Source organism: Suricata suricatta, chromosome 11, assembly GCF_006229205.1.
Source record: "Suricata suricatta isolate VVHF042 chromosome 11, meerkat_22Aug2017_6uvM2_HiC, whole genome shotgun sequence".
In the NCBI taxonomy this organism is placed as follows: domain Eukaryota; kingdom Metazoa; phylum Chordata; class Mammalia; order Carnivora; family Herpestidae; genus Suricata; species Suricata suricatta.
This window is the reverse complement of record NC_043710.1, coordinates 9,906,448-9,930,738: the sequence shown is the minus strand read 5'-3', so window position 1 is coordinate 9,930,738 and position 24,291 is coordinate 9,906,448. Positions and strand designations below refer to the sequence as shown.

The window sequence follows — 24,291 nt, the reverse complement described above, 5'->3', positions numbered from 1 at the left end:
TCAGTGAATATTAGCAAAATACATACACAATCCAGGCAGGAAATAAACCAGATGGCAATAAAGAGGATTTCCTCCACCAACCATCAGTACCACACAAAGGAGGGCAAACCCAACAGGGAGGAGTAGGAGAAGAGAAATATGTCTGCAAGACTCACCCTCTGCAAACTCCCTTTACACTGAGTACAAGGAAACTATGGGGTCTCTGAGTGGCTCAGTCTGTTAAGCATCCAACTCTTGATCTCAACTCAGGTCTTGATCTGGGGATTATGAGTTCAAGCCCCATGTTAGGCCCCACACTGGGTGGGAAGCCTACTTTAAAAAAAAAAAAAGGAAACTAGTCCTTTTTTCCCTTGATGATGGCCTCTTCCACCTTGCTTCAGTCACTCACTCTCAGGGTCACACTTGAACCCAGTCACTACCAACCTCCACCTCCTAGCTTTCCAGCTCACCTCTAAGCCCTATAGTTCCTGCTCCTGCAAGGCCCACAGCCCATTAGGCTCCCACCCTCTCACTATCTCCACTCCCTTCTCCCCAGGCTCAGCTCAGACTCCCTCCATGCCTCAACCATTACAGTAGCTCCCAACTCCCTTGCCCTACCCATCCCAGTTTGCTCTGCAAAATCCCAACCCTTGTTCAGCCCAACCAGCAGCCTCACTGGTGCCTGAAAAATGGTCTAGTAATTCTGTTTCGTTCCCTAGTCTGTACTTTTCCAACCTTTAGACAACAACCTTGTATCTCACCTTCTCTGCAAACCCCAAGACCTCCTCCCCACTTCTCCCCTAATGAGCTTGCTTCCCATACCCACCAAGAGACTGAATGCCTTTGGAAGAGAATTACAAGCCCTGACCAAAGCCCTTGGTGCAACCATTCCCTTCCTTCTCTTCATCCCAGCCCCTTCCACCCTGGCACCTGCTTCCACTCTCCCTTTCACTCATATCCACATCATCCTTTTTCACAAGCTCCTCAGTTACCCTCAACAGCACCCAGACATGTCATTTCTCCCCTCTGCGAGATGAAACCCTCTCCTGATGCCACAGCCACCTGGACACGCTTCCCTGTTTCTCCACTCCCTCTTCCAGGGAAGATCTCGGAACAATTTCTGCAACTCTGTTGTCTGTGACTCCTCCCTCCATGTCCCTCGTGAACTCACTCTAGTCAGGGTTTTACGTCTGTTCACCAAAAACCTCTCTTGTCCAAGTCCCCTGCGAAGCCCACACAGTTAAATCCAAAGCAGGTTCTCAGCCCTCAGCCTCCTTGATTTATTAGCAGCATTTCATCCCCTGGGCCATGCCCTTCTTTCTGGAGCCCTCTCTTCCTTTGGCTCACAGGGCGTCACACTCACGAAGTCTTCTGGGTGTTTCCCACATGGCCATCTGTTCCTTCTTAGAATCCTTTTCTTTTTCTTTTTTCTTTTTTTAATGTTTATTTTTGAGAGAGAGAGAGAGAGAGAGAGAGAGAGAGAGAGAGAGAGAGAGAGAGAGAACATGAGCTGGGAGGGGCAAACACAGAGGGAAACACAGAATCCAAAGCAGGGTCCAGACTCTGAGCTGCCAGCATGGAGCTCAATGCAGGGCTTGAACTCATGAACTGCAAGACGATGACCTGAGTCAAAGCCAAATGCTTAACTGACCGAGCCACCCAGGCTCCCCTAGACATTTAAGATCTACCCAGATCTGTTTTGGGATTGATTTTGTCGGTCCATGCACCCAAGATTCTTAGAAGCCTCTGAGTTTAGCTGAAAGGGCCCACTGGTGCTGCTTGAGTCTTCCAAAGTCCTTACCAATGGTTGTATAGTCACATCCTAGATTTGGTCTTTGTTCTCAGGTCTAGTTTTATTAGCATATCATTTACACACTGGGGACCCAGGAAACAAGAGACCATGTGATTTTTGGCCTCATCAAGTTCCAGGCCCTCTCTGTCCTTGAAATTGCTCCTTGCAAACTGCATTGTTCTCCATCTGACCCCTTTCTTGCAGTACTTGATCCTATGCAGCCAGGAGCAACCTGCCGACATTCCCAGTATTCTGGCTCATCATCTCCTCAGCCAAATCCAAAAGTTATCACGTGCATCTCCTGTCTTTCAAAATGGGACAGTGCTCTACCACTGCCTACCGTGGGTAACCGTGTGCCCAACCTTCATGGCAGGGTCCTCACTGCTTCTCCAGACCTCTCTTGCCACCTAGTCTCAAAGACAATGTGTGTATTTGATTTTTGTTACCCCACTTCTATGTCAATTGGCTCTCACTACACAGCAAACAATCCCAAACTCTATGTGGATCATGATTCTCTGGGTCTGTTAGGCAGATCTTCTGGCCTTGGCCAGCTCAACTGATCCCTGTTGGGAGCACCATGATCCTACTGGGAGCAGCATGACTCTGCAGTCGGTGGGGAGTTGTCTGGTGGTTACATGGTCTCAGACGGTCTTACTCACAGGTCTGGCAGTTGGCAAGCTAATCTGTCAACAGGGACAACTGGCCCGCTTGTCTCTCGTTGCCCAGCAGGCCAGCCCGGGCTTCTTTATAAGGCAGCCTCCGTATTCTGAGGAGCAAGAAGACAGAACAAGCCCCAATGTGCAAACACTTTCCAGGTCTCTGCTTGCATCACATTTTTACCACTGTTCTGTTTCCCAAAGAATGTTCTGTGTCCAAGCCCAGCGTCCGTGAAGGAAGGTCTACCCAAAGATGTGGAAACAGGGAGGGGAAGAATTTGTGGCCGTTTTTACAATTTATCCCAAAGGAAGATGATGGCCTCAGATCCTTTGCCTTTCAGACCGTAACAGCAATTCCAACCATATTCAGTACCAACCCAGCCAACACTACCACCAGGCCCATCAACACCATCACCATCCCAGCCTGTACCACCTCAAGCCCAGTCAATGCTACCAGCAGCCTGGCCAAGATTACAGAGGCTGCCAACCCTTCCTTCCCCAACAACACTATAGTGATAAACCCCCTGAAAATGTAGCTCATTTTGTCCAGCAATAAATGACACAGGATGCTCATTTCAGTGCCAAGGAGAAGCCATTGTGGCAGAACCTCCCCTTCTCCCTGAGACCTCCGCGCCTCTGGCCCCAACACCATTGCTGGGCCAAGATGAACAACCATTTTCTCCCTTCTTTATTCCTAAGCTTCGTTTCTGTTTGTTAGTAATGTCTTTGTTGCGGGGGAGAGTTAATTCATAAATAATGTCCCCTGGACTCTAGGCATCCTTTGACCTTGGCGAACTGCAGGGTGCATTTGCCCTGTGGCTCCTGGGGTGTGCACACTGTCCAGAGACCACTTCTAAAGTGTTGCCTCAGCCATGGAGCTCTTGGAGGTCCAGCTCTTTCCCCAGAACGCTGACCCTGACACGGTCACCCCCAAGGAGCAGGGAGTGCAGCAGGGAGTGCGCACGCTGCAGCCAGCACTCATGGGGGTATGAGTGGAAGAGCAGACGGACACACGTTCTGGAATCACAAGCCCCAGAGGCTGAGCTCTCCAGATGTGCAAGACATACATGCTAATTTAAAGCACTACTACTTGACAAGAGGTACCTTTCCCCATTGGCACAAAGGTGGCCTATGGATTAGCAGGACTCCTGCATGTGCCTTTCAGCCCATCGACAGTCAGCTGTGGGAGGAGCCCCTTCATCTCCCTCTCTGTCTACAGACTGTCATGTCATCTTCGAAGAATGAAAGTTTGACTTCCTCTTTGCCAATTTAGGTGCCTTTTATTTCCTTATGTTGCCTGATTGCTGAGGCTAAGACTTCCAATACTATGTTGAATAACAGTGGCAAGAGTGGACATCCTTGTCGTGTTTCTGACCTTAGGGGAAAATCTCTCAGCTTTTCCCCATCCCATATGGCTTTTATGATGTTGAGGTATAATCCTTCTATCCCTACTTTCTTGAGGGTTTTTATCAAGAAAGGATGCTGTATTTTGTCAAATGCCTTCTTCTGAATGACCCTATTGAAAGGATCATGTGGTTCTTCTTTCTTTTATTAATGTGACATATCATGTTGATTGATTTGTGAATATTGAACCAGCCCTGCAGCCCAGGAATAAATCCAGTGAATAATTCTTTTATATATTTTTGGATCCCGTTTTTATCTTGTTGAGAATTTTTGAGTCCATGTTCATCAGAGAAATTCGTCTATAGTTCTTCTTTTTAGTGGGGTCTGTCTGGTTTTGGAATCAAGATAATGCTGGCCTCATAGAATGAGTTTGGAGGTTTTCCTTCCATTTCTATTTTTTGGAACAGCTTCAAAAGAATAGAGTTAACTCTTCTTTAAATATTTGGTAGAGCAGCACTACCAACAATAACCAAATTATGGAAAGATCCCAAATGTCCATGAACCAATGAATGGATAAAGAAGATGTGGTATACAATTGAATACGACTCAGCAGTCAAAAAGAATGAAACCTCTCCATTTGCAACAATGTGGATGGAACTAGAGTATATTATACTAAGCAAAATAAGTCAGTCAGAGAAAAATACATGATTTCATTCATATGTTGAATTTAAGATACAAAACAAATAAACATAAGGGAAGGGAAAGAAAAATAATATAAAAATGGAGAGGGAGACAAACCGTAAGAGACTCTTAAAGACAAAGAACAAAATTGAGGGTTGCTGGATGGATGTTGTGTGGGTGGATGGGCTAAATGGTGATGGGCATTAAGGAGGGCACTTGTTGGGATGAGCACTGGGTGTCATATGTAAGTAATGAATCACTAAATTCTATTCCTGAAATCATTATTACACCATATGTTAACTAATTTGGGTTTAAATTAAAAAAAAAAAACTGGTTCCCTTTAGAGGTTGCCAAAGGCCACACCCTCTATTCCATAAACTGGCAAACATCAAGAAAGAATAGAGCATTCCTAAAAGCAAGGATAGGAATCACTCTGCTAGAGATCTGTCCACAGGTCATCAGTGGGGACAACAGCTCCAAGCAATGGGTGAGGACAGGGTGGGCCTTCGAGCTGGGATCAGTCTGGAGCTTCCATTTCTCCTGCTATTTCTAGTTCTTAGAGGGTCAGCATAATTTGGTCCCTGGCCTACAGTTACTGATGTGAGAGATGAAAAGGCCAGCATAAAGACAGAATGGCTTCAGTTAGCTATCACCACAACAGGGCTGTGTAACAAACAACAATGAAACCTCACGGGCATACCATAAGCAGCATCTATTTTTGCTCCAGGGTCTATAGGTCAGTGGGGCAATTCTCCTGATCTAATCCAGGCTTGGCAGGATTCCCAAGTGCGATTGCATTGAGCTGAGGGTCAGCTGACCTCGGTGGCACTCTCTCCTACACGCATGGGGCCTCGGCGTGGACAGCTGGGCTGCAGGGCTTTGCGGCACATGTCTCGTCCACCAGCAGGCTAGCCTGGACATGTTCTGTGGCAACTGCATATTTCCAGGACAGAACAGAAGAAGCCAAGGCCTCCTGAGGCGTCAGGTCAGAACCGGCACACAGCCGTGTCTGCCTTTTCTGTTGGCAAAGGATGCCCCATGGAAGCCGAGATTCAAGGTTCTAGGAGAACGGACTCCAGTTCTAGCTGCAAGAGGTGTAAATACATGAACGGGTAGAGAACTGAGGCTATTTTTTCAGTCAACCTGCCACACTTCTGTCTCTGGTTTAGGTGAGAGCTGGCCCAGGCCATACCCTTCCACCATCCCCGGTGCCATGTTGAGCCCATAGGTCCTGTGTGGTCTTCCTGACTTGGCAGAGGCCTCTGCGGTGGTAGTGGCATGAACCTGAATCCAGAAACCGATGCACAAGTTCTCCGTGCACGTGCTACTTGAAGACCACTCTGCCCCCACCACACACACTCAAACACTCACACATGCTCACACACATCCACATGCACTCATATATGTTCATACGCCCATACATTTCCACATTCACACATACCTACATTCAAATGCGGTCACTTACGCCCGTTCACTTACACACATCACATGTGCTCACACTCACATACACTCAGGTGTACTACACATCCTCACACTTCCACATTCACATACACGCTTCCAACATAGCCACACATCCATCCCCTCACACACATCCACATGTTCTCTCACTCACACATCGTGCACGTGGCCTCACACTCACTCATCTGCATGCCCTCACCTCCTCACTCACTCACTCCTCCACTCACACACGCTGCCCCCTGTGGCTGGGAAGCTGTGCACCTGGCCCCACTTGATCTAACGAGGGGCAAGTTCAGGGGAAGGAAGTCAGGCAGCCTCCTGGTTACTATCAGAGTGTCCCTCCTCACAACAGGAGGGGGAAGACAAATGTGGATCCGGCTCGCAGCTCGCGTGCTAACAGTGGGACCCCAGAGGTCCACTTGCTTCGTTGGGCCTCGGTTTCCCCTTCTGTACATGGAAGGAAAGAACGAAATGCCTCCAGCGTGATTCCACCAGCAGCTTCCTCAGCACCTTGGTGGGGTCAGGTGGGTGGAGGCCTCAGAGCCAGGAGGGGCTTGAGAACCTCCCAGAGGCAGCAGCTCCCCAGCAGAGCGGGTTTCCAAGCCTCACACGAATAGGGAGCCTTTCACACGAATATGTGTGAACTCAGGAGAGGCAGCCACGGGCGAGCAGAGGCAGCGGGGAGCTAGTGGCGCCGGCAGAGCGGCGGAGGCAGCTCGGTGAGTACCCAGCGCCCGGTCCGGGTGGGATACTGGGAAATGGGGCAGGGGCGTCGGATCCCGCAGGGATTGAGGAAGAGACCACTGGGCCGAGAATGCTGTGACCGAGGTTCTTACCCCACCTGGCAGTAAGAGGGGGCAGGACAGCTCCCTCCGGGGCCCTGTCTGAACTGCTGGCCTCCCGCCGACGGGTACCTGCCGGCTCAGGACCCACCAGTGGTGGGTGAAGGAGGGGAGTCTGTCTTCTCTCCTCAAAGCCATCTGAGAAGACTCAGGTGTCCACTAGAGACCCTAGGGCCCTAATCATCCTTCCGGGGATATGAAGTCTTCCTTTCCACCCCAAGTGGGGCAGAAAGATGATTCCGACCCAAATGTGGACACTCTGCCCTTCAGCTTCTCCAAGGGAAAGAGAAGGACCTGCAGAGAAACTAGCTTGCAGCAAATATTGTGGAACCCCCATTCGTAGATGGGGGAAGGGAGGCCTGCCCAAGGGAAGGGGTTGCCTCAGCCCACAGATCCTCAGTGAGGTGCGGGCCGCAGAGCAAAGTAGGACCCTGGGGAGGGGCCAAGGGGTGGGTGAGGGCCCGTCTGGAGGGTGCAGGGAGCTGCGAGACCCGCCCTTTACCAACATGTGTTCTGCATCTGCGGGCATCCTTTGCAGGCCAGTGGGGCAGACCTGAGCCTTCCAGTAGGGCTGGGATTGGAGGAGCCTAGTCGGGCTCCGGATGCCGCAGGGTCAGACTTAGAAGGAGCACATTGCTGCCTGGTGGACAGTGGCAGGGTCTGGGAGCAGGGCTGTAGACAGGGGGAGTGCGCGGGGCATCCTTGGAAACCTCCCTTGCCAACAACATCGTAGCCACACACTTGACAGATGGGGAAACTGAGACCCAGAGAGGTTCAGCAGCTTGCCCAAGGCCACGCAGCAGATTAAGCTGATAGAGTGGTCAGGTGGATTCTTCCCAGGCTAACCCTGGGCCCTGTGGTCTTTACCACTAAGTGGAGCTGCCTCCTCCTAGCTGCACAGCACCACCCCTCCCAAGATGTGCTGCTGTGCATTTTGCCCTAGACATCCTCCTTTCGAGCCTCCCTCCTCCAGCTGGCAACACCTCTCCATGCTTCTCCAACTGCGAGGGGGCAAAGCTGCTTCTGGCTCCTCGTGAATAAAGATGATGCCCTGGGATGCTCAAGAGACAAGTCCTGACTCCTGGGGGCGGGGACCAGTCTATGACTCTATGACTCCTGCAACCAAGGGCAGTGAGGTCCATGAGTTAGTGCAGTCGAAGACCTGGGACGTCTGATCAACCCAGGAAAGCCAGTGCAGTCAGTGCCCTGGGGCTCACTGAGGCCATCTAGGGCAGCCCTTTGTCCCGACAGTATGACCCCCAAGATCAGGGGGACCCAGGGAAGTTGGGGAAGAGCAAAGGGTGGAGTCAGAGGGCCTGTCTGTGTCCCAGCTCTATTCCTCATCTGGACCCTGTGACCCTGGGCAAGTCACCTGCTCCTCTTCAAAGTGACAGGTAATGAGCCCTGCCTCCCGGGTGGAGTGTGCGGGCCACTGGGTCCCTGCCTGTCCAGGAGGACCCTGGAGACCAGTCCCCAGGGTGGGCACAGTTTGCCTCACCCCAAGCTCCAGAGCAGCAGAACCCAAGTGCTGGCGGGGGACTTAAGGACCCACTATCCCCCTGCCCCATTTACAGATGGGGAAGCTGAGACTCCTGAAGAAAAGTGACTTGCCCCAGATCACAACACCTCCCTTGATGCCTCTGGCTCAGTTTCCTTACCAGAAGACGGGGAGAATAGTCGTACGGAACTCAGAAGGGGATTAACAACAGCAGGAGCTGGAAGGCACTCACTGGGTGCCCGGCACTGTGCCGGGTACTGGGTGGGCTCTCCCTCTTATTTAACTCACAGCGACTGTGTTGGGGAGAAATCGGGGAGCCCCATGGCTTTCCTGGATGCTCTCAGAAAGACGAGCAGCCCCACTTTACTCATCTGAGGGGGACTCATGTGATGCGTCATGTCACGTCATGATAGATTTAGGGCATGCTGGTCCCCAGCCCAGCACACAGCAGGTAACAAGGGGACTTGGTGAACCTTGCTTTTCCCACCAGCGTCCCCCACTCCCCCCGCCCCCCAGCTGGGTAGCTGCAGCGTCCGGGTAATGGGAAGGAGATGTGGGGGCAGGGAGATGCGCACCTGACCGCTGCTCTGGTCCCCTGGCTTCACCCTCCCTGAGGCTGCCAGTGTTCAGACTGACTCTCTTCAGGGGGTTTCATGGGATCTGTGAAGACACCCCCATCTCCTGGGAACCTCCCCCAGCTCCTCCATCGGGTCCAAATTGCCAGGGGCTGTCTATCAGTTTCCCCAAGCCTCCCTAAAGCCAGCAGTCATTCTTGTCTGAAGGTGAGCACTTCTTACACGCACCGTGCCCAGATCACTCTTAGGGTTCTCGCCCAAATCCTCTCTCAATCTCCACTCCCAACCCTACAGATGTGGGTATCAAATCATCTAGCAGGTCCTCAGCCCCCTGCTTTGCAAGTCCCCCCCACACCAGACCATCCGTGGCATAGCTCACCCCTAGCATGGTCTCAGTGGAGACCTCTATTTAATATCTCTGACAAATATGCCTGAGGGTAAGCAAGGTCCACAGCCTGTCCCACTCATCCACGCTGCTATTTCTGACCCTCAGTGTACCGGTCTGCAAAATGGGCTGAATACCTTGCCTATTGGTGGTGTCCAGGTGTCTTCTGCATCTATCACAGGCAGTCATTCCCCTGGAATGACTGTAAACTTTTGGAGACATGACTCTCCCACTTTTCCCCCTGCCTGACCTTGACACACATGCATGGTGTTTAGGACAAGCTGGCTGATTGGTTGGTAAAGGAAGCCAGATTCTCTTTCTGGGTGTCACAGAGCTGGCAGTGGGGGACAGGTGCAGCAGAGGGCTGGTCCCCAGCCTGAGAGTGCCGAGGTGCTGGTCAGGCTGCAAGGGTGGGGAGAGAGGGGAGATTGTGAGTCTCAGGAGCTATGTGACACTTTCCTGCTCGGAGCTGCCACCCAGCCCGCATTAGCAGCAGAGAGCCTATTTCTGGAGGTGTTTTCTCTTCTCCAGAGGAGGGTGAGGCCTCACCTCCCGCCCAGGAGAGATGTTAATTCCGACTCGCTTCTTCCTGGGGGCTGCTCAGCGCCCAGGATGAACCCCAGGGAAGGTTCCTACCCTAGCCACGACCTGTCCTGGGTGTCCGGGCAGTGTTCACTGTCCCTGTCCCCACTGAAGGGACAGTTCCACAGGCTAAGCAGTGAGGTTAGTTCCATTGACGCGTTTGTCCTTTTACCCTAAAATTCTGTCCTTCTTTCCTCTCGGGTGCTACCGATCCGTTCTAGATGCTGGCAGGGACCTGATGGTCTCCAGTGAATGCCTTGGGGAGGCAGAAAGCTGGAGACTCGCTCAGTCCTTTGTTTGGAACGTGCTGCTCTGCGGACTCAGAGCATTCTAGAACCATTACTCCAGGGAGTGGGGCTTGAGCGCTGGCCCTCTCCCTCTGACACAGGCAGGGGCCGAAGCCAGGCATGAGCGAGTTCCTGAAGGTCAGCACTCCTCCTCCAGGAAGGCAGGAGTCCAAGGCCCACACCAGTTCTTCCACTGAGGGGCTGTGTGACCAGACACCCTCACCCTCTCTGAACCTCCATCTCCTCATCTCTAAAACAGCTATGGCCCAGGATGTCTCTCCCTTAGAGCAAGAGGAGGGCTTCAGTGTTCTGTGTTCACACACCACACGGCAAGGACCTGTGGGGCCAGGGGTCCCCCTCGGCCCAGACTCCCATCCTTCCTTCCTGCTCCCTGTCCTGGACGTCCTTGGCAGAGTCCTGTGCACTGTGTAGGCCTTTCAACCGTGTCTGGCAGCGCAGGGGCAGGCTGATGGGTGGAGAACGACAAAGAGACTGAAAGAGAGGAAAAGAGAATAGCAATTAACATGGGGTGAGGCAGGTGACAGCCGCGGACAGATGTCCCTGAGGACCCCCGTTGTACGTCCCTGTCCTCCTTGAGGACATCCCCGAGTTCCTCCATCAGCGTCGGATCCTTCTCCATCCCTCCCCCAGCCCTGGCCCTGCTCCCCCTTGCGAGGTGCTGCGAGGGTAGGACGTCAGGCTTAGTTCACCTCTGTATTGTCAGCCCCTATGTTTGGTGCTCATCATAAAGGCCCACTGACCATCTGCTAGACTGAGGGGCAAATGCCTCCTGCTTCTCCTCTTAGACTCAAGGCCCCTGGAGGACATGGGCTTTGTGTCTGACCCCTATTTACCCTCATTTTTTGAGAGTGTAACAGTCAGGAAAAGCTAGGTGAGGCTGCTGTAACAAGCAGGCCCGTAAAGGTTTATCTCTGCCTCATGTTCCCGTGCCCTGGGAGCTCTTCTCTCTGTCGTCCTCACTCAGGGACCCAGGCAGATAGAGCGGCCTCTGCTGGGACATTGTTAGTCACCATGGCAAAAAGAAAGAGCCCTATGGCATCTTTCTCTGATACCTAAATGCCTCCACCCAGAAGCTGTGTTTGTGTCCTTCCGACCACATTTATTTAACAAAAACAAGTCATGTGGCCACACCAGATATTAAGCACCCAGACTGGAAAATCTAGAACAACGAGCACACAGTAAGCACGGCTGCCACTGGGGTGGTCACAGGGGACACAGGCAGGCTTTGGAGATGGGCTAACTTGGACTCAAATGCCAGCTTCGCCATTTCGAAACCATGTCACCAGGAGCAATGCTTCTACTGCTCAGAGCCCCTGTGTCTGTAAAATAAACCTACAGGAATCATCAAAGCTCCCTTCTGAGGATAAGAAATACCATCTATAAAGTGCCTGGAAAAGAGTAAGCCCTCAAGAAAAAATATCTAAGGGCACCCGAGTGGCTCAGTTGCTTAAGCATCCAACTCATGATTTCAGCTCGGATTATGATCTCACACTGGGCTCTGTGCTGACAGCATGGAGCCTGCTTAGGATTTTTCTCTCTCCTTCTCTCTCTCTTCCCCTCCCACACATTCTCATTCTCTCTCTCTCTCCCTCTCTCTCTCTCAAATAAATAAACATTAAAAAAAACTTTATGAAAAAGTATCTATTATAAGCTCTTGTTAGCCTGGTAGCCAGCGTGTGAAGTAGGAAGGAGCTCCATCCCAGTGAATTGGTCTAGAAAGTTCCAGAGACATTCACAATGGGATGGGATCATATCGACATTGCTTTGAAACTGGAATAAGAAAGGGATCCCTGGCACACCCACAGCCCTTTGCCGGTTTCCGAGCCCTTCTCATCCCGGGTTTCACATTTCAGCCTCAGCGTAAGACTCCGAGGAGCGTTTGAACCATCATTATCCATGTTTTACGGGCTCGGAGACTGGCTCAGTGCAGTTTCACGTCTTGCCCCAAAGCACAGCCCATAATCAGTATCAACAATAGCTGAAACAGCTAAGCATTTCCTGTGCCCAGCACCCCGCCAGGCAGTGTTCTAAGAGCAGGGTTGGCAACCCGGAGCCCACAGATGAGATCCAGCCCCGTTTGTCTTGGTCAACGCTGTCCGGGCATGTGTCCACTCCTGCAGAAGGCTCGTGGTTGCAACAGAGGCTCTCGGGCCCCACAGAGCCCAAAATATTTACGGTCTGACTCTTTACAGACACTTGCCAGCCCCGTGCTAGGCAGTTTTCATATCTAGTAATAATCATTTCCGTGTGAGTTTCTAGAAACGAGAGCTTTATGGGGAAGTCAGAGCGTAATCCGTGTGCAGCTCCGTCCTTGGCAGCGCACGTAGTCACTCCTCCCAGGCTGCACGGACCATGTAAGGCAGCCCTTTCAAAATGACAGGCGACTTCCATCACCCCCTAAACGCCAGCAGACGTTTTGCTCTGTGCTCCCGCGTCCGAGTCCGTGGCGATGCCTCCAGCCGTGGGAAACTTTGCATCACAGCCTGTGGGTACCACCACTCTGTTTTCTGGACAACAGGCCCAACGCTGCCCGCCGACACATCACAAATAAATGGCTCAGAGGCTCCCCAGAAGACACACGTGTTTGGAGCACGGTTACCCCAAGACAGGAGGCGTGAGCCCTCGTCCGCCTGGGCAGAACCACAGAGAATGCGCTGCTGGGTCTGCGAGCTGGCTCTCCCCGGAGAAATGGGCACGAAAGCTCTCAGAGTGCAGGGAAAAAACAGGGGCTGCCACTGTCTGAAATAATTCACCATCCGGGTTGCCCGGGTAGCTCAGCTGGTTAAGCCTCCGACTCCTGATTTTGGCTCAGGGCATAATCTCAGAGTTCATGGGATCGAGCCCTGCATCAGGCTCTGGGCTGACAGTGTGGAGTCTGCTTGGGATTCTCTCTCTTCCTCTCTCTCTGCCCCTCCCTTGCTCTCTCTCTCTCCCAAAAATAAATAAATAAGCATTTTTTAAAATTTTAAGATAAAAAATTATCTGTTTATTGTGACCTGTTTATGCCTACTATTTTTTAATGTTTATTTATGTTTGAAAGGGGGAGGAGGGAGAAACAGGGAGAGAGGGAGACAAAGGATCCCAAGAAGGCTCTGAGCTGTCAGCATGGAGCCCAACGCGGGGCTGGAACCCACGAGCTGTGAAGTCATGACCTGAGCTGAAGTCAGACGCTTCACCGGCTAGACCACCCAGGCGCCCCCATACATAATATTAAAAAAAAAAATTTTGTGCGAATAGATTATAATGAATCACTCTAAAAGACAGCTTTAATCAATTCGTGTGCATTATGTCATCTAATTCAGGTCAAATCCTATGAGATTGGTCATAGTGGTATTACCCCCACTTTATAGATAAGGAAACTGAGGCGAGGGGAGGTGGCTGTCTTGTCCCACGTCTCACAGTAAGAAGAGGGGCCAGGATTCAAACGCTGACCTCTAGCTCCACAGCCTGCACTGAACCCAGTAATGCCAATGAGAAGGTTGACATTTTAATTTCACTCTGTGATCTGGCAGATTCGCTCGCTGGTCACTCTTCTGTGGCCGAGCAAGCTCACCTTCCCACAGCTGAGTGCTTCTCCCCAAATTGTTCACTCAGGCCAGCCACTCCAGACGCTTCCATAATCCAGGCACTTCTCAGCTACATTGTTTACACAGGCTCATGGGCCAGGGCAGGGGCAGGAACCCGCAGGTGAGTTCCAGTCGATGCGTCAGTCAGCCCTGCTTCACACTAGCTGTGTGTTCTTGGGCAAGTCCCTTGCCCTCTCTGGAGAAAAGAGGCGGTTTCAGCACATGGTCCTCATAAAGGTCCTTTCTCTGTAATACAGCACAGAGCAGGACCTCTGGGGTCGGAGACGGGAATTTAAGTCTTGGCCCTGCCTCACCCAGAGGCCCTTGATCTAGGGCATCCCTTCACTTCTCGGGGTGAAGCTTCATTGTGACAATCAGTGACTTGGGTGCCATCCTCAGGGGCTGCAGGGAGCAGGCGGGTTGTTTCCATACTACAAGGCTCTGTGCAAATGTGTAACCGTCCTCATGGTCATTCCCCTCCCCCGCTCCAGCCCTTGTCCCACAGGCCCCCGGAGCACCATGTCGGGGGCTCCTGCCAGCAACGGGGTGTTCGTCGTGATCCCACCCAGCAACGCCGGCGGCCTCCGCCCGCCCCCAGCCACCCTGCCCGCCTCCCTGTGCCAGCCTCCCAGGGTGATGCAGTTTGAGGAGACGCCGCTGGGGGCGCAGACGCCCAGGGCCACCCAGCCGCCCGACCTGCGGCCCATGGAGACCTTCCTGACGGGAGAGCCCAAAGCTTTAGGGGTAAGGAGAGGCCCCCGTCCCCCAGGCCACCTGAGCCATGCCTGTGCGCACAGGTGCTGGGCAGGGAGGGAGCATCCCGGACACCGGGGGAAGGGGCAGGAGTGAGGACTTGAGGATCAGCTGTGCGCCAGGCAGACGGACCCATTCTGCGCCCAGAACTCACAGAGAAGAGCACGCCAGCAAACAAATGGCTAAGAATACTCCAAATAGGGTAATGAGGTCAAAAATGATGGATGCTGGAGGGGCAGCGCTAGATGGGGGACAAACAGGTCTCTGTGGGGAGATGGCATGGAAGCTAAAACCTGGACGCTGAAGCCAAGGGAGCATGGGGAGCAAGGGGAAGGGCTCATCTGGTAGGAGAACAGCAAGTGCAAAGGCCCTGAGGTGGGAATGAGTGTGACTTGTTCAAGATGAAATAGAAGGTTAATGTGCCGGAACAGAATGGGCAGAGGATGGAGGGAGATGAAACAGAAGTCGAAGGGGTGGGCAGAGGGCAGTTCCTGTGGGTCCATGAAAGATGTCCCATAAGGTCTTTGCCGATCTCAGATGGCCTTGAGTTGTTGGTCTCTGGGCAGGAAATAAGTATCAAATAGATAGGTAGACAGACAGGCAGATAGGCAGACATATTTATCCTCATGCATACATATAGAGTGTCTAAAGTTTGTCCCCTTGCCTCAGTTTCTTTAAATGGAAGATGTGAACAGAGCTTAGGCAGTGGTGGCGGTGGTGATGGTGTTGGTGATGACCGCTGTCACCTGCTGGGCACACACCAAGCCATGCAATTTGCATGCCCTGGCTCCTTCGATTTGCACCACCACCTTGGGAGACGGTGGCCCAAACTCCTGTTGGACAGATTAGGAAACAGAGGCTCATCAGGGCGAAGTCACTAGCTCAAGGCCACGCAGCTGCTAAGTGGCATCCTGTACCCCAGGGGGCCCTGACTGTACAGTTCTGTTTTCAACCCCACCGCTGTGTAGCACCCAGGAGCTCTGGGCTTGAACACGCTGGAATTCAAGATTCTGTGCTGGAGACTGCACCACGTCCACTGGTGCACGAAGGGACTAGAGACCGTGAACAGAGATGGGGTCCTCAGTCCCTGGAATCCTGAAGCCCCAGAGCAGCCCTGGCAAGGATGACCATGACCTCCAGAGGAATCCGACAAGACACATCTAAATCACTGGAAATCCCCAGAAAGCGCAAAGTAGAAGTAGGTGTTTGGGAATGTCACCGGTAGATGACCACCAGCTTCCCAGGCTGCTGGCCAGCCACTTCCGTGCTGGGGGACCACAGGCAAGTCACTGAACATCTCTGAGCCTCAGTCTCCTCACGTCCAAATTATGATAATAACACCGACTTCATCATGTTAGGATTCAAGGAAGTAACGTCTATGAAGCACGCACCTCGATGCTTAGCATAGACGGGCTTGGGGGCGCAGGCAGCGGGTGTTCTGGGAGCAGCAGGGGCAGGGGTGGGGGTGTCCGTAGCAGGAGAAGAGCGAGCAGAGGAGAGCCGCGCTGGCAGCTGGGACCCCGGGCACATGAGGAAACTGCAAAGATGAAAGACAGGCAGCTGAAGAGAGAACAAGAGAGAAGATTCAAGGGGGCCACGCCTATAAATATCCAAATCCTTGGCGCACAGAAAGACACACCAGTTCCGCATGATCCCAAGAAAATGATCCCAGCTGTTCCCAGTCAGAAGTGCCTGTAAATGGACCACAGTGGTTTGCGTGGGGGTGGGCACCTCCTCACTGGGGGCGGGGGGGGGGCTATTAAGAAGTCAGGAGCTGGAGGGGGCTCCTGGATTAGGCAGAGGTTGAATTGGGAGGGCCTTCAATGTCCCCACTCAGTTCTAGAACTCAGTCATTACTGAAAACATATGGGGGGGTTGGGGGGAGGGGATGTGGCAGAACTTACCAGAACCCCACGTGTCCCCTTCCTTGGGAAAACCATCCTACTTCTGGGAATGGATCCGCTTCTAAAAACCCAAATCCGAATCCAGATGTCAGCTGGACACACAGCTGGAAAGATCGATGACAGGCACTCAAATGAGAGAGATGCTCAAAGAGATACTCTCAGCAGGCTGCAGGGGGAGCGGTGAGGAGGGAGAAGGTGAGGCATTCGGTGCAGGGAATGTCGTGCCATTGAAATGAGCGCTGAGAAAACCAGGTAGCAACACAGCGAGCGATGCAGGAGACCCATGGGTCAGAGGCCACAGCAGATGCAGATCCTCAGAAACGTGGAAACAGGAGGGGGGGGTCCCACAGACCTGGGAGCTAGCTTTCCTTCTTAAAACAGTCTTTGATGGCTGCTATAAGGATGTGTGCTCCAAAGGGCAGAATGGGAGTTTATTTCCAAGCATTGCAGGGGGAAGGGGGTGGGGGGGCGGGCCGGGCGCAGTGCCCTGCCGCGCTCTCCCCGCGGCCGGCAGGGGGCGGTGTGGAGCCCGCCCGCCCGCCAGGCTGAGCCGCGCCCGCTCCCACAGACGGTCCAGATCCTCATTGGCCTCATCCACCTGGGCTTCGGCAGCGTGCTGCTCATGGTCCGCCGCGGCCACGTGGGGATGCTCTTCATCGAAGGCGGCGTCCCCTTCTGGGGAGGAGCCTGCGTGAGTGCCGGGGCCATCTGGGCCTCACCTTTCACCTCTGAACCCGCCCCCCAACTTTCTCTTGGGCACAGCCTCCCGGAGGAGGGGGCCTGAATCTAAAACCAACTCCTCACTGCAAACCCTAATCCAGGCGCCACTCCTGCCGAGGAAAAGCTCCCAACAAAGAGCCGAAAGGATGGGATGCAGGGGTGAGGGCAGGGATAAAGGACATTAACTACCTGTGTATTACCTGGATGCCAGGCCACACCCCGCATCCCAGCCCTAGCCTGCAGAAGCCCTTCCACTCCCCTCAAGCATCCTAGCCCTTCAAGAGTTCGGTCCCCTGGGCGTCTGACCAGCTCGCAGCCCCCCAGCCCACTCTTCTGCCCATACCCCGCCCGGCCAGCCTGCCTGTCCGCTCCCGCAGCAGAACCGGGGAGCATGTGGTTGGCGGTAAATCTCCAACATCAAGAGAGCATTTCAGGCTTTACGTAGCCCCATCCACACCTGAGTCCCCGGCTGCCCGGCGGAGCGGGTAGGGGGAGCACAGGCTTGGGAGCCCGTCCAGGGGGGTCTGAATTCCAGCTACCGTGGGTCACCATGGAGTCCCATAGGCAAGTCACTGGGTCTCCAGGCTCGGCTTCCTCACCTAAAAATCATGGTCCTGGCCCTGCCTGCCCCGTAGATTGAGGAAATCAAAGGCTAATGCACGTGGGCACTAACTACCGAGGCTTGTTTCTGCAGCACATGGTGACCATCATTTTGCACCAAGTACCCCTTGAGAGAGAGCCAGATTTGCATGAGATGTGAATGGTGACCCTTGAAAACATTCACTGTGTCATCTACAGCCCTAGTTCCTTGGAGGGGCGCCTAGTAACGGGGGACACCCTTACAGAGAGATCCCAAGGAGGCAGGGAAAGTGACAGCCAAGAGGCCGCTGCCCTCCCCCTGGTGCCCGTGGCCTTGACGGAGCCCAGGCATGGTGTGACCCGCCCCGTGTCCTGGCCAAAGTCTCACCAGGGTCCCCTCTTCCCCACACAGTTCGTCATCTCCGGGTCCCTCTCCGTGGCAGCTGAGAAGTGCCACACCAGCTGCCTCGTAAGTCTGAACGGGGGCCTGGGGGGGCGGGGCATGGCTGATTTGCTCCGCTCTGCCCCTCCCGTCCATTCATTCATTCAACAAACATTTCCTGGGGCCTGCTGAGTGCCAGAAGCCCGAGGACACCCAGACAGCAAGGACACCGGACAGGAGAAACCAGGATACACTTTCGACACACAATCCAGGGCCAAACGTGAGGGTCCACAGACGGAGTGCTCATGGTCCTTCAGAGAAAGGGAAGATCAAAAGGTCTCTTGGAAGAGGAGGAGGCTGAGCTTGGCCTCAGTGGGAGGGAGTGATTTAGAAACATGGGGAAAGTATGAGAAGACAAGAAGACCTGGGCAGGGTTGCTATGGAAACCAGATGCGGCACCATGTGACCAGGGCAGAGGTCTGGAAGACAAGCTGAAAGAAATCAGATGGAGAGATGCACTCGGTCCACCTGGTGACAGCAGGGGGCGGGACCCCTCTGTGGAGGGTGGGAGGCCAGGTGGGCTTTGCAGCGAGTGAGCTCCAGGCTCAGAGGGCACAGCAGCCAAGGCCAAGGCCCTGCCCTCCTGGGGCTTACACTCTGTGTCTGATAACAAAGTGGCCACAGAGCCTGGTAACAAAGTGGACCAGGGCAAATAATGTGAGTCATTCCGCTCGGCGGGGACAGTCAGGGATCCCGGGGCAGGTGCCGCCAGCTCCCTGTCCAGAGGGAAACAGTCACAGGGGAGCCTGGGGACCAGTATCCCCGGCAGGAAGACAACATGGGGAAGAGGGTGGCTGTGGGAACAGAAAGAGAAAGGGCAGATTGTAAGAGATGGAGGAGGCAGGGAGGGAGGGCACAGCAGAGAGGGAGAGGGGAGGGAGAGCAAAAAGAAAGAGGAGTCAAGGATCTTTAAACGTGAGTGGGTCCTGCAGTCCCCATCCCCAATTTAAGGCCAGGGCTATTTAGCCACAAAGTTCCAGCAACGGGGTCAAAAGAGCATCAGGGAGGGTTGAGCCCTGGACCACCCAGAGATCCCCTTGACTTGAACCCCTTTGCTTCCCCCTGAGGCTTGGCCTGCCCTCACCTCAGCACCCGCCTCTAGCCTCTCCCCGGCCCCTGGGGCCTGCAGTGTGGAACCCCGTGGAAATGACCCCATTGCCCCTCCCAGCAGGGCCGCAGTGTCCACAGCACAGGGGTGGGGTGGCAGGCACAGGCAGGGTGGGCAGGGAGCCAGTACAGACCCCGCCCATGGAGGCCAGGAGCAGATGGAGGTGCGGGAGGCTGCAGGGGGGGCATGGGAGGAACACGGAGAAGGGGGAGGCGTCAGGAAGCCTTGCGTGGCAGGGTGAGGCAGGGAGGGCTGCTGCCTCCTCCTCTGTCCTTTCTCCTCCCGGCCTCTCCCTGTGCCCCTTTCCCTCCTGTCCCTCTCCATCCTGCAGGTGAGGAGCAGCCTGGGGACAAACATTCTCAGTGCCACGGCGGCCTTTGCGGGGACAGCCATTCTGCTCATGGATTTTGGTGTCACTAACTGGGTGTGTTGTCAGACGTCCCCCCCTTCCACCCCCCCCATGGAGAGGATGATAGAGCCACATCCGGGAGGTGGGGGAGGCGAGAGTGTGTAGCTCCAGGAGCCCCAGGGTCCTGGGCCTGGGCAACGCTTGTCAGTCCCTGCAGACCCCATGGCGCGGGGGGGGGGGGGGACTGGAAGGGAAGGGACAGAAACCCCGTGACCCTATTCTCAAGAACAGGCCTGGGGACAGAAGGGCAGCCCCGCAGAGAGAAGGGGGGGGAGGGCATACTGCGAGCCGGACTGCGTGACCTCTGGCAAGTTACAGTCCCTCTGGGGCCCTCTCCTCCCAGATAGCACGCTGGGCTTGCCTTGACTGTGGGTGTGGTCCCCAGGATGTGGGCAGGGGCTATCTGGCCGTGCTCACCATCTTCACCATCCTGGAGTTCTTCATTGCGGTCATTGCCACCCACTTTGGGTGCCAAGCCACCCGCGCTCAAGCCAACACGGTGAGTACCCACCCCCAGACACCCACCACATCCTGGGCCTCTGAGGAGGGCTGTTGGCTGAGAAGACTGTGCTTCCAGCCTCTTCCTTCTTCCCGCGGGAAAGCAATTGGGAGGGACTGCACGGCGATGAGCCCCTTTCCCCCTCACTGCTCGCCCCCCCCCCACACACACACTTGTAAGTCTGGGGTCCCAGTGAAGTTTTGGGGGTAAATGGAGCTATTCTCCTTGCGGCCATAAGGGGGCGCCAGCACCAAGGTACCAAATGCTCTGTGAGCCTGGACGCAGAGCCCGAGCGGGGAAGGGGGTCCCGGGCGCAGCCAACCTACAGAGAGCAGTTCTGTACACAGAAGAGTTCCCAGGCCTCGAGGCAGACAGGGGCATCGCAGGGGGCAGCACAAGTCAGGGAGAAATTAGCTGAGCTTCCCAAAATCTGGAGGACACTGAAGACAGAAAGGGGGCGGGAGGGCGTTGGTGGAGAAAGGCGGCTTCGGGCAGGAAATGCAGGCCATAGGGTCGGGAGGTGGCTTTGTGCAAACTGGGAGGTGAGGCCACTGAAAGGCTTTGCGCAGAGGACTGCGTGCTCACAGAGAGGGAAATCAATCCAAGGATTGGCCTTGAACCTCAACACCGAAGAGAGGGAATCAGGGCAGGGGCAGCCCAGGGAGAAAGAAGCCCGAACTTTAGCTTCTAGAGAAAGGCGACTCTTGTCTGTTTTGTTCCCTGCTGCACTCCCAACGCCTAGTCCTAGTCGGCCCCGTAAATATATTTGAAATATTAGTGGGACAGAGGGGGAATGCATTGCTAGGGCGCTGTTCTCAGAATGACCACCGGGGGGCACTGTTGCAACACCGCCCGGAGGCACCAGAGCCCTCCGGGACTGTTGGGGGTTCTTTCTTTGCAGCCTGTGATTTTCCTGCCTAACGCCTTCAGCGCCGACTTCAACATCCCCAGCCCCGCAGCCTCTCCTCCCCCCGCCTATGACAATGTGGCATATGTGCCCAAGGAATCATCCGAGTAGGGGTCACTCCGACGGTCGGAGTCCAGCCTGTCCCAGGGAGGCCCAGCCTTTCCCCACCCCCCACCCCCACCACGTTAATCTAGGGCAGCCCATCCCCCACCCCATCCTCACAAATGGTGGCACCCAGGTGAAGTGTTCCCCGGGGACATCTGTCCCACACATATCCCTCAATGGCTTCTTACCTAGAAGACCTAGTTGATGTCAAGGGTGAGTGTCCCTCAGTTCCCTGGGCCCTGTCATCCCCCTGGAACTGTCCTCATGGGCTGCTCTGCATTTCTCTCTGTTCATTTGGGGGGAGGGACCTTGGCCTGGGAAGACCATTAAGCTCAGGAGCCCAGAATCCTCCAGAAAAGAGTACTGAATCCAAGTGCTGAGGCCGCACAGCTGGCCGTGGCCTGACCTCAGGTCTCCAGGCCCCAGGACCAGCTCTCTGCTTTGTAATCATGGCAATGTCATGAGCCTCAGTTTTCCCACCTGGAAACCAAAGCATTAACTAGATGGCATTTAAGGCCCTTCCCAGGGCTCCCCGAGGTCCTGGTCTAAGTCAGGCAGTGTTCCCCCACTTCCCCGGAAAAGATCATTTTCCTTATCTATTAAATGGAGTTGGGGCTGGGGAGGGTGCAGGGGAGGGCTGAAGCCAGCCCACTGCACCCCAGTCGGCATCCACAGGTGCACAGCCGTGGCAGCCCCTCCCCATTAGGACCAGAGCTGCCCTTGAAGGTCCCTGTGAGCTGGGCTGGGTCTGGGGCAAAGGACACACCCCTACCAGATGTGGGAGGTCCTGGCGGATGGCTCACCCATCCATACCACAGAGGGAAATAAACGGTGTGGCTTGCATTTTGAGCTGGTCTCATTCAAAGACTTTTTCTTTTTAACCACAGGGGCTTCGAAGGCTTGTCCCATATTTATCAGAAGATCCAGGTCCTATTGTCACAGAAAGGGGGCATCTGTGGGCACTGGGCTCTGTGTGGTGTGATCCTGGCACTTGGTCTGTCCCCATCTGAACCCAAACTAGCAGATACCCATAACCCCATTCTAGGACTGAGAACATAGGAGCTTGAAGAGAGCAAATCAAGTGCCCACAGCCAGGGAGCTAGAAAGAGACAATGCTGGGATTTGAACCCAGCTCCAGCTAATGCTGGAGTCCGTGTCTCACCACACGGCTCTCCAGGTCCAAAACCAACTGCTTTCCACCAACCCCTACCCCTCCTTCCTCCCGCTTCTTCACCCCAGACAGTGGCATTGGCTGTGTTGTCAGCACACACACTTCCTCATCTAGCAAGCTCTTGTTCTACTTCAAAACCCTATCTGATGGTTGCCCCTTCTGTGAGGTCTTCCTGAAGGCAGGTGGTTGGCTGGTGCCATTCAGCCATCTGCCCCCTTTAAGGAAGCCCCCGGCTCCCAGGTCCTGCAGAGTTGAGGTGGGGTTACAGCCAGCTCTGGATTTCAAAATCCACAGACAAGGTCAGAGGACTTGGAGCCCAGAGTTTTGCCCAGTTAAATTTTCCAAGTGTGAAATGGAGCGTGTCCATTCTCTCCCAGCTTGAAAGCCACCCACCCGAAAAGCCTTCAACTATGGGCTTCCTTTTCTCTTTTTGATGGATTCTGCTTCCTCCCCTCCCACTCGCTCTGCTGAAATCGTTCTCCTCAAGGCTGCTGCCATGCTTGGTGACCTCCTTGTCACCAAGATCAATGGGCTTTTAAAAAGCCTTGTTTTCATAATAACAGCTCCATCCATCCCTTCAAATTCCCCTACCCTGGACTCCTCTAGGCACTGCACACTCTTCAGCAAGTGACTGAGCACCTGCTATGCGGCAAGGCTCTGGGGACACCAGGCGTTAGCCAACGTCTCTGCTCCAAATCTACCTCCCACCCGGACCTCCTGTAAGCCATCTCCAGCATCGGCTTTCCTGTCCCGCTGAAAAGGAATTTACAGCCTCTGTTCCAACTCAAGCCATTTTCCCTCCCGTGTTCCCCATCTTAGGCAGTGCCCAAGGCAGAATCCAAGGGCCCTCTTGGTCCCTGACACTCAGCCCCACATATAATCACCCCCGAGATTCTCCTGGCTCTTTTCAACTCGGTCCACTCTCTCCAGCCTCCTCCCAGCACATTTGGACCACCGTCATCTCTCACCTGCGTTTTGACATCAGCCAGCTGACCTCATAGCCTGTATTTCCAGCCTTCAGCTGGCTCCACCCATCTCTGAGATAGATAACAGCCAGAGGGAATTTTCTGAGGCACAAAAGCCACAGGGTTACTGCTCTGCCCCTTGGGGCTCCCCTTTGCCCTGAGGCAAAAGTCCGGCTGTCCCAGGGAGGTTTACGAAGCCCTGGAGACAGCCTGCTCACCTCTCTGTCCACCCTCCTCCTGCACTTGACCGGCAGCCATACAGAACCTGGGAGATCCTTCTGCCTGGAGAGCAGTCCCTGCTGCCCGCCCCCCCGTCCCCCATCTGTCCCACTGAACTCCCAACCTCCTTCAGACCTCCGTGTAGACGCCACTTCCTCCAGGAAGCCTTCCTATCCTCATCCTTCTCTCCCCTGTCCAGGTGAGGCGGCCCCTGCTGGGCTACTCACACAGCCATACATCCAGGGTCACCTCTGGTCCCCACCGGGCAGCTGCCTGCCTCCCTGCCCCTCCTCCCCGCCCCTCCTCCCCGCTGGGCTCTATCGGTTCCCTGCTCCTGCTGTAACTAATTCCTACATACCGAGTGTTTTCAACAACACATTTTCCCTCTGGAGGTCAGAAGTCTGGAGATCAAGGTATGGGCAGGGCCAAGTTCCTTTGGAAGTTCTAGGGGAGAATCCGGTTCCTTGCTTTTTCCAGTTTCAGGGCCTGCTGCATCCCTCGGCCTGTGAGCCGGTGCTGCACCTTCAAAGCCAGCGGCCCAGCCCCTTCCGCCCCCTCTCACTGCCTCCGCTCCTCCTGCCTCCCTCATGGAGGGACCTGGGATTATATGGGGTCCACCCGCTAGGCCAGGATGACCTCCCCTTCTCAGGATCCTTTACTCAATGGTTCTGCAAAGTCCTCGGACTGTAGACAGTAATCAAGTCTCGTGTGCCGGGATTAGGACATGCGTGTTGCTGGGGGCTCCTTGTCTGGTCTGTCACAGGCTCTGAGCTCCTCAAGGGCAGGGAAGACTCCCCTCCCTTCCTGGGCCTCCAGTCCCCAGAAGCGTGGCCTGTCCATCCTA

At 54.5% G+C, this 24,291-nt stretch overlaps 2 protein-coding genes across 2 annotated transcripts in view; both read left to right on the top strand.

The window, feature by feature from the left end:
- Positions 1-2,963, top strand: part of LOC115272370 (membrane-spanning 4-domains subfamily A member 8-like) — a 56,073-nt gene extending 53,110 nt beyond the window's left edge. The window contains exon 8 of the mRNA XM_029915456.1: positions 2,769-2,963. Coding sequence (XP_029771316.1) covers positions 2,769-2,963 — 195 coding nt within the window. The remainder of the gene's footprint in view (positions 1-2,768) is intronic.
- An 11,222-nt stretch (positions 2,964-14,185) lies between these two features.
- Positions 14,186-21,098, top strand: MS4A15 (membrane spanning 4-domains A15). Its single transcript, XM_029915356.1, has 6 exons — positions 14,186-14,410; positions 16,892-17,014; positions 18,035-18,091; positions 19,504-19,596; positions 19,967-20,080; positions 20,982-21,098. The coding sequence occupies exons 1-6, from the start codon at positions 14,186-14,188 to the stop codon at positions 21,096-21,098; spliced, it is 729 nt and encodes a 242-aa protein (XP_029771216.1).
- Positions 21,099-24,291: the final 3,193 nt, after the last annotated feature.